The 13,811-nt window shown below is 34.4% G+C and overlaps 2 protein-coding genes and 1 pseudogene across 2 annotated transcripts; 2 read left to right on the plus strand and 1 right to left on the minus strand.

The window, feature by feature from the left end:
- Positions 1-238: 238 nt before the first annotated feature.
- Positions 239-3,855, plus strand: LOC142616873 (factor of DNA methylation 1-like). The gene is made up of 2 exons (XM_075789631.1): positions 239-454; positions 3,472-3,855. The coding sequence occupies exons 1-2, from the start codon at positions 254-256 to the stop codon at positions 3,853-3,855; spliced, it is 585 nt and encodes a 194-aa protein (XP_075645746.1). The 5' UTR covers positions 239-253.
- Positions 3,735-4,624, plus strand: LOC142618015 (vacuolar protein sorting-associated protein 55 homolog; annotated as a pseudogene).
- Positions 4,625-6,043: 1,419 nt separating this feature from the next.
- LOC142615250 (uncharacterized) lies at positions 6,044-8,736 on the minus strand. Its single transcript, XM_075787977.1, has 2 exons — positions 8,564-8,736; positions 6,044-7,997 (listed from the first exon to the last, which is right to left on the minus strand). Exons 1-2 carry the CDS (start codon positions 8,661-8,663, stop codon positions 6,523-6,525), a joined length of 1,575 nt encoding a protein of 524 aa, XP_075644092.1. The 5' UTR covers positions 8,664-8,736; the 3' UTR covers positions 6,044-6,522.
- Positions 8,737-13,811: the final 5,075 nt, after the last annotated feature.

A 13,811-nucleotide genomic window follows, 5' to 3' on the forward strand; every position in this document is an offset into this window, starting at 1 on the left:
TCGTAGATTTCTTTTTAAATTTTACAAAGAACTCAAATTGGATAGAAATTAATGAATCATATTTGAGATCTTCTAAATACACATGCTGCATCTCTTTTTTAAATTGCATATCCTAGCGTGCTCTTTAATTGAGAAATAGTCATGAGTTCACTTATTGCAACTCCATATTAATAAGCAAGTCCTTATATATTTAGGAGAACAAATGACCTTAGGCTTCTTTCTTTTTTTCCCCTTACTTTAGGGCTTGACAAACATGATTACTACTCGAACGAATATTGGAATAAAGAGAATGGGAGAAATCGATCACAAGGCATTTCAAGATACATGCAAGAAGCGATTTCATATTGAGGAAGCAAATTTGCAAGCTACAAAGCTGTGCTCTTTGTGGCAGGAGCGCCTAAAAAATCCAAAATGGCATCCTTTTAAAGTTGTTGAAGTCAATGGGAATCCTCAGGTATATTCTAAACCTTATTTATTTGTTGTATTCATGTATGTATTTATTTTATGAGCTAGTGCAAATTTGCATAGTCTTTGATTTTATTTGCATATGTTATTGTAAGAGGCATGAATCAGAATTAGCTTTCAATTTACTATTTTTCTGCTTACAAGTTATTCATGATGGCTCCAATTGTCTCCAATTTTTTAACATTTTAAAGCTTCAGTCTGGGGGTGATGGTCAGTTTGTTGTGCATGGTCTCACCCCTAAAATTCATGAACCATTTAAGTGCAATCCAGCTGTGTTGACAGGACCTGTTATTAATAATGGAATCCAGGCCCCCATTGCAACTTCAAAGTCAAATGGTGACGACAAATCTATTGCTGGAGGAGTAAATGGGAAGCCAGCATTTACTTATTCCTCTGAATCAAATGTGAAGGAGGATCCTAAAAAAAAGCAAGAGCCTTTTTCACTTGACAGATCTATTACAGGAGCTGAGGGGAAGTCACCATTGCCTCCATCCTCTGACCTAAACGTGGGGGAGCTGCAGCAGCATTCTCCACTTGATGAGAAGGTTGTTGAGAGTGAGGGTCATTGGCCTCCTGTGGTAGAGCAGGATTCTGTATTTGAAGCGGGTTTGTTCAGAAGAGTCTGGAGAAAATATTTTGGCAGCAGTGATGGTGGTTCCCAGAATAAAAGGCAAAGCACTATAGAAAAATGCTCTACTTCTAGTGTTAGCTCTGAGGAAAAAAGTCAAAGCACTTCGAACAGATTCTCGCTTCTTTAAATGGCTCGAAAAGGCAAAACTCAAGGAGAAACATGCAAAATCAACAAGTCAGGAAGCTAATCCAATATGCCAGGTGCCACATTCTTCTACCAATAATGATTCAGATATGGATAGCAAAACTGCTATAGGTTCTCAAGCATATGGTGACACATCAAGAACAAATCCAGGTTTCTTCAACAAGATTGTATATTGGTGTAAATTTTGGAGAACTGACCCAAATTCTGATATATTGAGTGATCAATCCAACCAAAAACTGGACCAGATAAATGATTATTCCAAAAGGCATGAGTTATTTTCTGAGGATTCTTTTTGGAGTGACATGGAATCTTTTATGGGAACACCTAATGCTTCAGTTATTGTCTCCCACTCATGGACCAGGTTTTATGCATTCACTTATTTTTCTTTGTTTTTATGCAGTTTTCTTCCTCATGCTGTTGATGACTACATTTTATCCAGCTTCTGCTGCTGTGTAGTTTAAATATTTGGTTTTGTTCCTCGTTTTCTTAGCATTGGCATAGTATGAACTAGTCAAGAGAGAGAGAGAGAGAGAGTTCAAATTAAACTACATATAGTGACTAAATATATATCAGATGCCTGGTCCTTCTGTTGGGATTTGTTTACAAGATTTTTTTTTTCTTCATAGATTTGAGTTGAGGTGCATTAGATGGAATGATATTTAACAAAAGGTTTACAGCTCCTGCCTTTGAGTATAGAAAGTTCTCTTAAATAATTAGGATATAAAAGAATTACAATTGAAAAGAGAATAGTCTATAAAATCTACAATGAGGTGCATACTTTTATTTTCTTGGTCAGTGTCAATGAGATGCATACTAATTCAGAGAATAAAAACAATGATCTCAAATACAAGGATTTTGGTTCAATAACCAAGACCCCCACCCCCATTAAATGTGTGATTGTTTCCCTTCCTTCCATAAAATCCACATTCAACAAAGAGGGGCCACATTCCAAGTAAATCAACTTCCTTGTTTGATGAACCAATTCCTCCATCCCACAAGTGAATCCACCACTCTTTAAGGCATCACCCAGTGAACCCAAAACACAGAATAAATGAAAGACTACAACTCATGAGCAACTGCACAATGCATTATTAAGTGATCCACAGTTCCACCACTACATTTGTGTGGGTTTTCTTATCATTTCACAGGTCAAGTTTTTTTCTCATCTATGCAAAGAAAGCAACTTCTGAAGCCTTGAATCACTAGATACTCTTCCAAGGAAAGCTCATTACATTGGACCCTCTTAGAGCCTCAAAAATAACTATGATGTGAGGGTTTTCATGTGTCATGTTCTGGCCTATTTGGTTTTCTCAACAAAACTGCAACTTTTGGCGTAGTTTGTATCACTTGATGATCTAAATACAGATCTCAACTGATTGATGTTAATTCTGAAATTGATATTTATACTTTTGTGGTCAATGGCATTGTTGAACCTAAAAGTGCTCCAGCCTTATTATTTCCTTAAATGCTATGCTATGACAACTCCTTCTGGTGTTTAAACTTGATAATTTTCTTGCACTTAATTTACCATTTGCTAATATTATTCTGCTATATGTGATTTGTGTCAGGGAAGAGATGGCACAAAATCTGCAAAAGGAAGGGCCTCTGGCTCATAGATCTCTAACTGAAAGTGACCTCCTTCACTTGGTGGATTTGTTAATATCTGAGAGGAAATGGGTGGTGAAATGCCCCTCTCAGACATCACCTTTCAAACTCACTTCTTCCATTGGAAAGAGTGCTATGATTCAATCTCGTGGATCAAATGGGTTGAGCTCAATATTTTTAGGCACATCACCAAAACATGATGAAGACTTGAAGTATCAAAATATTCTTCATACCGGAGTTTCTCCACCCGTCATTAACAAGAAACCTTCTGTCCGGTCTAGAAGTGATATATTAGCTGATTGTCAGAAGCTTGTGACTGAGATATTAAAGGAGTATCCAGAGGGATATGACATGGGCTCCTTCAGAAAACTATTCCTTGAGAGGTATGGCTATCCTCTTGATGGGTCCAACTGTCTCCAATTTCTTACACAATCTTTCTCTCATATTGAGTGTGTTCATTTAAGCATCAAAATTACAAATAAAAGCCCTCCATATTGGGTTGTCATCTTTCTTTTTTTTGGTGGAAGTTTCTCCTCTTTCATTAGTTCCAGAATAAAAAATTTTCTTTTTCCAGCTTACTTGACTGTTAAGGATTGGTTGCCAGATTAATCATTCATTTTATACAGGAAATATTGGATGAAGACGATGAGAAATTACGAAATCTTAAACAGGAGTGGGGTGTTCAGATATATGCGGCTGTTGTTACAGCATTGAAAGAGATGAATGAGTATAATCCAAGCGGCCGATACATCATTCCTGAGCTTTGGAACTTTAAAGAAGATAGGAAAGCTACATTAAAGGAGGTCATCAGTTATATAGTGAAGAATATCAAGGCACTTAAGCGCAGCAAATCATTCATCTCATATTTGAAGGGAATTTCTAGCTTTTGGCTACTTGGCACTTATTATATTAGCAATGATGTTATCACCAATGATTTTAGTGATGCATCACCAAAACAGAGAGGGATTCCTAAAATGAAAGAAAAGACTAGAGCTATTTATGGCAAATAATTCAGGGTCTCTCATTTATTATTTTTATTTTTTGCTTGACTTTTCTTCGCTGTTGATAGGCTTGTGCAATATACGGCAATTGGTGGCCCATGTTATCAGGTTAGTGAGGATATTGCAAGTTGATTACCTCATTTATGATTTTTGGTACATTTTAAAGGTTGATGATTTTGATTTATTTTACCTGCAGCTCTCATGTATGTGCTGGTGCCTATGCCTTGCTTATTCTTTGGAGGTGGTTCCACTCAGTTTCTAACTAGCTGGGATGGTGGGGGGTTAGTATTGCTTAAACTAAGCCCTTTTAACATTAATATTTTTTTTTTCACGATGTAACCTGTATCCGTGTATAAACTTTGTGAATGAAACTTTGATATACATGTGTATGTTTAGTAGGTAGTGGCCTTTTTAATACTCATCTCATACTGCTTCCAATTGAGACTTTTTATTATTATTATTATTTATATATTTTATAATTTTCTTTTCTGTTTGTCAATTATATAATGCAGTTGGATAGATGCTGCTAAATTTATGACTGGAGCATCGGCTGTGGGGAGCATTGTGATTCCTATTATCCTTAGACATGCTCATATGATTGAGACATGAGCTATGCTTATCGAGTTCACATCCTTCTTCATTTTTGCTTGCACTGTCATGTGTTTCCACCGAGCCAGTCTTGAAGAAGACTGGTGATAAACATCAAACATGGTGCTGAACACTTACCCCAGTGATCGTGTAACTATTTTTAAGATTATGGCGTAAATATATGGCAAAGATAGAAAAAAAATTTCCTTTGTAAAATCTGTTCAATCAACTTGTGTTTGGCTTTAATCGCTTACTACTTTGGGTTCTTATCGACATGGGAGTTGTGTTTGATATGTAATTTTGGCTTTTCAACATTGTGATATATAAAATTTAAAGGCTTCATTTTGTTATAAATGTGATGGACATGTTCCAATATAAAAAAATTGTCCCTAATAACATTTTCTTGGTAATCGATAATGCTCTATAAAGGTAGCATTCAGCAATGTACTCCAGAAATTAAGGCCCACGTCACACAGCTCGAGTATCAAATGGCATGATACACTTAAAAAATGGCGGCCAACCCAGATCAATACTTGAGTTTCAGGGACTCGGGTACTGTGTTAAAAGTACCCGAGTACACGAAGCTCGAGTATCAAACGGCATTATTCAGGCATTATATGGAGGCCAATCCAAATTGGTACCCGAGTTTAGTGGACTCGGGTACCAGATCATACAGTACTCGAGTTCATCAAACTCGAGTACCAGGGGACTTTTTTTTTAATCCAAAATGCCACGCTGGCATGCCACGGTGGACCTAGAAAATTCGGTACTCGAGCTCACCAAGCTCGAGTACTAGAAAAAGTGGTATTTCCCCAATTATTTCCGAAACAATGTTTTTTGCCTAAATTGTTTTGAAAAGGATGGTATTGGGCCGATTTGGCCATGATTTAATTAATAATCCATGTTAGAAGGGATGCCAACCAATTGTAGTTCACTTCTCAGCCCAAATACTTGTAATGTAGATGACACAAAGATACAGTTAGGGGTTACTCCTAGCCCAATAGTTATACGGCCAGTTTGCTTGGGTTCAAATATTCGAGGGATTTATAAAGATATTCCTAATATAAAACAAAAATTTCAGCATTGAAAAAAATGTTTTTTTTTTTATAAAGAGTTTAAATCTATGGCGTCCGTTTCTGATAACTCTTTATTATTAGACCAAGATACCAATTGGTTTTTGGTGTATATGGGGATTGAACTTCAAATCTCTTATTCAACCATCAGAAATTTTACTAATTGAACTAACTGGAAACTAATGAAAAAAAAAAGTTCTAAAACACCAATGAACTTATAAAAATAAAATAAAATAAAAAACACAGACACCAATGAACTCTAGTTTGATGGCACGTTCTCCTTTCATGAGAATGGATGGAAGGTAAGATCACAATTCAATTAACTCATGACACTTTAGTGGTTATGATATGAAGCTAGCCATGTGCAAGGTTAAATATTAGTTAAGTTTATGCCATTTGTGTCAGTACATGGACTAGCATTATCAATTCTACTTCGTGTTTTCCACAATTCATCATTTGAAATATGAATGAAGGGAATTTTTTATGGGCCGATTAGTATGGTTGTTGATGTAAGTTGGAAATAAATTTAGAAGTACTATAATTTCGATAAGCACCATCCACTTATTGATATTTTATAGTAGGCATTTGACGACGACAACAACAATATATGATTTTCATAAGTACATTACATATATATATATAACAATCGCTCACTTTGTCCATTCCTTTGTTCTTATCGCTTCATCATAATCCCCCAAACCCTTCCCCCTCCCTCCTAAAGAACAGGGTTCTAATCAACTATTGGCTTGAGAATTGGAAAAGAGGGAAGAACTGACTTCTAGAGAATATGCCCTGTTGGTGAAAGTGGCATTTAAAAAACTGGAATTTGGAGGCTAAGGCTTCTCCAAAAGTGGAATAATTAAGTTACTTAGAAGGAAGTGGTTTCTTCATAATGGGAAAAAGGGTTTGAAGGGGCTTCTTGAAAACTAAAATTATTGGAAGAAGTGGATTCTTAAAATCTAAAGTAGGTGGAGAAATGCTTATTGAAATTAGAAATTCATAATAATAATTGTTTCTAGAAAATTGGACTTGGTGGTGGTAAGGGCTTCTTGAAAAATGGAACTGGTGGAGAATGTGGCTTCTTGAAAACTGGAATTGGTGGCGGTAATGGCTTCTTGATAATTGGTCTTGGTGGTGGTAATGGTTTCTTGAAAACTGGAACTGGAGGAGGAATTGGCTTCTTGAAAATTGGACCTGGTGGGGGAAGTGGCTTCTCGAAAACTGGAACTGGTGGTGGTAATGGCTTCTCAAAAATCGGAGCAGGTGGTGGTCCTGGTTTCATGTAATCTGGAATTGGTGGAGGAAGTGGCTTCTCAAAAACTGGAGTAGGAGGTGGTAATGGCTTCTCAAAAATTGGAATTGATGGAGGAATTGGCTTCTCAAAAGCTGGAACAGGTGGTGGTAATGGCTTCTCAAAAATTGGAGTAAGGGGTGGTAATGGCTTATTGAAAACAGGAACTGGAGGTGGTAATGGCTTATCATAAATTGGAACAGGTGGTGGCAATGGCTTCTCAAAAATTGGAGTCGTGGGTGGTAATGGCTTATTGAAAACAGGGACTGGAGGTGGTAATGGCTTATCATAAATTGGAACAGTTGGTGGCAATGGCTTCTCATAAATTGGAACTGGTGGAGGAATTGGCTTCTCAAAAACTGGAACTGGTGGAGGTAATGGCTTCTCGAAAATTGGAGTCGGGGGTGGTAATGACTTATCGAAAACGGGAACTGGCGGTGGTAATGGCTTCTTGTAAATTGGAACTGGTGGAGGAATTGGCTTCTCAAAAATTGGAACTGGTGGTGGTAATGGCTTCTCAAAAATTGGAACAGGTGGTGGCAATGGCTTCTCATAAATTGGATTTGGTGGAGGAATTGGCTTTTCAAAAATTGGAACTAGTGGTGGTAATGGCTTCTTGTAAATTGGAATCGATGGAGGAATCGGCTTCTCAAAAATTGGAATAGGTGGTGGTAATGGCTTCTCAAAAACTGGTACAGGTGGAGGTATTGGCTTCTCAAAAATTGGAACTGGTGGAGGGGGTGGTTTCTTCAAAAAGGGAATAGGTGGTGGGGATCGCTTCTTGAAAATTGGAACTAGTGGAGGGGGTGGCTTCTTCAAAAAGGGAATAGGTGGTGGTGGTGATCGCTTCTTGAATATTGGAACTGGTGGAGGGGGTGGTCTCTTCAAAATTGGAACATGTCGTGGTAATGGCTTCTTGGAAATTGGAACTGATGGAGGTGGTGGCTTCTTTAAAACTGGAATTGGTGGTGGTAATGGTTTCTCAAAAATTGGAATTGGTGGTGGTAATGGCTTCTCAAAAATTGGAGTTAATGGAGGAAGGGGCTTCTTGAAAATTGGAACCAGTGGTGGAAGTGGCTTCTTAAAAATGGGAACGAGAGGTTTATTAAAAATTGGAATATTGAATTTCCCTTCATCATGAACTGCATCCTCTCTGAACTCTCCATTATGAGACTTTATATCAGTAGTTACAATAAGCCCTGTAGAAACAAATGCACAAGATCAGGATGAGTCCTTCAAAATGATACGATGGAACAATGAGATTAGAATTCAAATGCAAGAATTTCTTTTTTGTTCTTTGATATTGATAGGGTTTAGGGATAAAAAGCATTGGTGTACAGATAAAATGTTAATGTTAAAACAACATGTGACTAAATAACAAGTACTTGCCACGTTGTTTCAAATGCAACAAATTAACAAGTAGCTAGAAGTTTTTTCTTTTTTGATAATTATACAATGGCAGAGGAAGAACTCAATCCTCAGATCTTCTCAAAAAATTGAGCAGACAATGTCACTCAATTACGAGGATCTTAAAGCATTTGCATCAGTCAATACAATAGAGTGTAGAATAAATAATCTTATGCAGGTGATTTTGAAAAATGGCTGCATAAAATAGGAATTCTTACACAAGCCAACATGAAAGCTTTTACAAGATAGTCTAAACTATTAGATAATTAATGTCAAGAGTTTTGTAATTCATGATACTATTAACAAGGCCTAAATAGCTTAGCAAAATACTTTTGTTATGTTAAGAGTACAAATATACCTGAAGAGTCTTGACCAGGCTCGCCATAGCAGCTGACAGCAAACAAGAAGCAAGCCAAGAAGCCCAGAAGAGCCCCTTGACAAAAGGATTTAGTTCGCATTTGTATTGAAACCAGAGACAGATGGTAGCTTAAGATATTAGGCTATGCACTTAGTACAATTTGTTTGAAGGCTGAGTCAATTTGAAGTCCCTTAGTCCTTGTTATATAGTGAGCTTAGTAGAGCTGTTTCTGCGGTTCACCTACGCTGATTAAGGGCTTTATGGCACAATGATTTGGGGCCATTTTGATTCAATTGTCTTGAAAACATTTACAGTGCTCACTGCTCACCGACTTTGCTGCTCAAATGCCATAAGGTATGGACCCTGACTTTGCTGCTTAGTTTACAGCATTTTACAGTAAAATTGTTTCTCAAAAAAAAAAAGTTGGAATAATAATATTAATAATAATAAGAATGCTAAAACTACAAAGTTGCTAGAAAAAATACTAAAATTATCACTAATTTTATTACAAAAGATTTACAAACTAATGTGATAATAAATATAATTGGTTCACTTTAACAACATGATAAATAAATGTCTTGATTACTTTTTATTTTTATTTAAAAATTGATATATCCATTTGTAAAATTTAAGCAGTAAGATTTATAGTAGTCGTAGGCATTAGGCCATATGTGTAATTTCCCACTAGTTGCAATGGTTGTGTAGATTTACAGAAGAGATGCAAAAAAAAAGGCCAATGGTGAAGCCAAATATATTTTATCAAGGGCCAAGTCAATTATATGAGGAATGAATATATATTTATGTATAAAGAATATTTCTAACATGATCATATATAGAAAAATTTAATCAAATCAATCGTACCTTCATAAAAGTGAAGAAAACATTTTCGTTCATAGATTAACCTTGAATTAGCTAATTATTCACTTTGATTTTTCAAAAATCTTAAGTACTTTATCAACATAATGTGATTGAGATAGTGCACAACCCTCACTATGTTTCTTTACTCTATTTTCCAAATAGCATCTCCTTCACACACACCTTTTAAATTTGTCCAAAATATGAGTATATCATCATCAACATAATGACAAATTATGATACCATATATGCTCAAAATGTTTACATTTGTTGGCTCATTATGTGTAAAATCATGATTAGACAAGATAGCATAATCAAATTTCTTATGCCATTATTTTGGTGCTTATTTCAAGCCATACAAAAACTTGATAAGATTGAAAAATTTCTTTTCATTTTCAAGAAATTAAAAAATAAAAATAATAAAAAAACCCTCAAATTGTTCCATGTAAACATTTTCATCAAAAGCATCATTTAAGAAAGATGTATTTACATCCATTTGATGTACAATCAAACTTATACATGAATGTAAGTGTTGGGATTAGTGTCCTAAATCCAATTATATGACTTTATTTTATCATTAAAAGTGTTTAATTTTAAGAGATTGTATGAATATGAATGTTGGACTGGGATATCGTGTTTTCCCAATAGCTAAAGCTAACAACGCTCAAATAGAAGTGATCCTTGTCACCATTGCATAACTATCAAAATAGTCCATCCCTTCCCTTTACTTAAAACCTTTTGATGCTAACCTTATTTTAAGGTTTGAATGGACCTATCACTATCAGTATGGTAAATTCTCAAAAAAAAAAAAAAAAAACCATTTTACAACCATCAGTATGGTATATTTTATTTAGTACTGCGTCTATATTACTTTGAACAAGGTCTACAAGACCTTCATAGGAATAAGCAAATTTGTGTAACTATGATTTGGTCAGAACTCTTTAATGAAGTACTTGTATGGATGTGTAAATTGTAATAAAGAAATAAAGGGTGGTTGGCAATGGCTTGTAAGTTAATTTTGGGAAATTTTTCTGCAACTGATACTCTACATCTACTTAAATTTCCCCTTTTATATATTCAATTAAGCAATCAGTCAAAAATTCAATTCATATCTTATTTTAAAATTGGAAAATATTCATGATTGAAATTACTCTGTTTTGTAGTTGTTGGTGGAATATCAAAAATAAACACAAGCCTAATTAATCTATTAACTTCTGCCACCAATATATATATAAACAAGAGGATTTTTTTTATTATTTTTTTTATAACCAATTCTAAAACTAAAATTAGGTTAAAAAATCAATAAAAGAACAGTCACATTGTAAAGGCAGAGCATTTCAAAACAATCTATACAACTTTCCAAGTGGGCCACATTGTTCAGCTTCTTTTGAGTCAAGAGAAATGGAGATAGGGTGGCCCATCTGTCAGCCTAATGGGCCTTTTGTAACAATGTAAATGATTTAATCTGGCCCATATCTTTGATCGTTAAATATAAGATCCCTACACGCCGCGTAGCCCAAAACACGCCATGTCCAACTTAATTTTATTTTTTGAGAAGGATGTCCAACTTAATTTTTGTTGTTCAGAGAAGTAAAGCAGCTTAAGAAAAAATTATCGTAGATTTCAATTAACTCAATTGGTAAAGTATTTGATAATTGTATAAGAGATTTAGAGTTCAATTTTGGCCTACACAAAAAACTAATTGGTCTCTTAATCTGATGATAAAAAACTATTATCAAGAGTGGATGTTATTGGTTGAAACTCTCTCTAAAAAAAAAAAAAGTATTTACTATCAAATGACACGTTAGTCGTATTAAAATCTAATAATTGAGAGACGTGTGTAAAATAAGCATGTGTTTGGATAAGAATGAAAAATTAAAATTATTTTACTATTCAGCTTATTTTTGTTACTATTCATGGACTCCACTGTATTTTTTTTGTACTATTTATAGGCCCTACTAGACTATTTCAACTAACTTTTTCCTAAATCTACAGTATTTTCAGCAATAAGTTTTCAGTTTCAGCAAAATAAACAGTATTCAAACAGACCCTTAATGTGCGTTTGGGTCAGGATGAAAAATGAAAATTATTTTACTATTTAGTTTATTTTTACTACTAATCATGGGCTCCACTGCACTTTTTGGCACTATCCATGAGTCTCATTGTATTATTATCAAGAGCAGATGTCATAAATTGAAACTCTTTAAAAAAAAATAATTACTATCAAATGACACGTCAGTCGTATTAAAATCTAATAATTGAGAGACGTGTGTAAAATAAGCATGCGTTTGGATAAGAATGAGAAATTAAAATTATTTTATTATTCAGCTTATTTTTGTTACTATTCATGGATCTCACTGCACTTTTTGGTACTATTCATGAGCCCCACTGTACTATTTAAACTAACTTTTACCTTTATCTACAGTATTTTCAGCAATAAGTTTTCAGTTTCAGCAAAATAAGCGGTATCCAAATAGACTTTTAGTATATCAACATTTTACCATTACTTCTCAGAGTGTTACTAAAGTGGTTATTTTTGTGCACATTTTCGTCATTTATTAAGTTTTAATACGGTGAATGTGGTATTATTTGATACCAAATACTTTATCATAGTTTTGGGGTATTGTGGTAAAAACTAGTCTTGAATCGATTTCCTCCACTTGTAAAACAAAAAACAAATCTTAAAATTTGTTAACTTTCTCTTTCTGCCCAAATTTCTCTCTGCTCTCCAAGGTTTCAAATCAAACGCATGAGTCCTTGTGCGTACGTGTGTACATATCTTATGATATGTCCATGTATACACACACCAAATGAGTCAATTTTGTATTGTACTAGCAGGTATGACCAAAACATATCACATTGGTCACCCAAATTGTTATACATGCAATAGCCCTATTTGAAAGATTTTTAGCTTACTTGAGTACTTGACCGTTTTGCTCAAGCAGACCAGGTGAAAAATAGGCAAACATTTTGTCTTCTTTAATATATTTTGCTCAAGTGAGATTTAGTTTTTCTCATACCAACTTGGTTTTGCTTGGTAATATAATACCATGCATGGGCTACTGTATGTAAACCCCTACTAAGCCTTAAATCCCTACTAAGCCTAATTTATTAGTTATTATGTAAACGTAGTTAAGTTCATTAAAGCATACAGTTCAAAATAGCAAAGATGTTACCATTTAGGCTTTTTTATTGTGCCATTAGACCGAAACACATTAATTATTTTAGTTCTGCTTACTCTCTCCATATCTTTTTTTTTTTTTTTCTTTTTTTTAGCACAATTCTTTTGGCTTACTCTTTTTATTCTAATTAGCTCAACTGGTAAAGTCTCTGATAATTGTATAAGAAATCTGGGAATCCCCACCTATATCAAAAATTGATTGGTGTCTTGATCTGATGATAAAGAGCTATCGTCAAGAGCGAATATCATAGGTTTGAAACTCTCTCTAAAAAAAAAAACTGTCATTTTCATCTGGAATTGAATATGCACTTTTTCAATTGTTAATGTAGGTGGGTAGTGAAGCCTAAAAAGAGAAAAATTAAAGAAATTCCGTTTTTTGCTAAAAAAATATCCAAAGAAAAAAGAAAATCATTAATATCTCTAATATCTTCTCGACACGACATTTGAACCCCAAAAAAAAATATATGGTGGAAAAGAAAATTAGTAACGAATTTTAACTACTCCACATATTGCTTTAAAAGTTCTAAAAATAGAAACTAAGGGTATGTTTAAATATCGCTTATTGCTTAAAACTGAAAATACTGTAACAAAATAATTTTTAAATGTGTGAATAGTACCGTAGAATCCAAATTTGAAATTGTTTTTTGTGAAAAAAAGTACTTGCAGATTCCGTGAACAATGCACAGAACCTACATCTAAAAACGTGAAAATGTGAAACCTTAATGCTTTTCGGCATTACCCAAACATAAACTAAATCAACTTGCTGAAGTTTAATTCTGTTTTATGGAAATTGATTATAGTTTTGTTGACTTTCTCCCATACAGGATAGTTGAAATAGTTGAAATAGTGCAACTATTTTGGTTGGGAGAAACAAATTAATGCTTGATATTGATTTGAGATGGGAAAATGGGTCTACGTCCTAAAGCGACGCATGGGACTTGCATGGCTTATACGTTGGGCGTAATGATCGATGTGATAAAAATGAGTTAGTTTTTACAAGCCTTCTGTGCCAATATATATGGACAACCATGCATGAATTTTATCAATGTTGCCTTTGTGTTTTCCATAGCTCATCGTTTGAAATATGAATTAAGTGAATTTTTTTATGGGGTGATTAGTTAGTATCAAGGAATAGTTGTTGACTTCTACCAAAAAAAAAAAACAAACAAAACAAACAGAAGGAATAGCTGTTGATTATCTTTGGGAAATAAA

The sequence above is a fragment of the Castanea sativa genome, chromosome 11 (genome assembly GCF_040712315.1).
Source record: "Castanea sativa cultivar Marrone di Chiusa Pesio chromosome 11, ASM4071231v1".
NCBI classification, from domain to species: domain Eukaryota; kingdom Viridiplantae; phylum Streptophyta; class Magnoliopsida; order Fagales; family Fagaceae; genus Castanea; species Castanea sativa.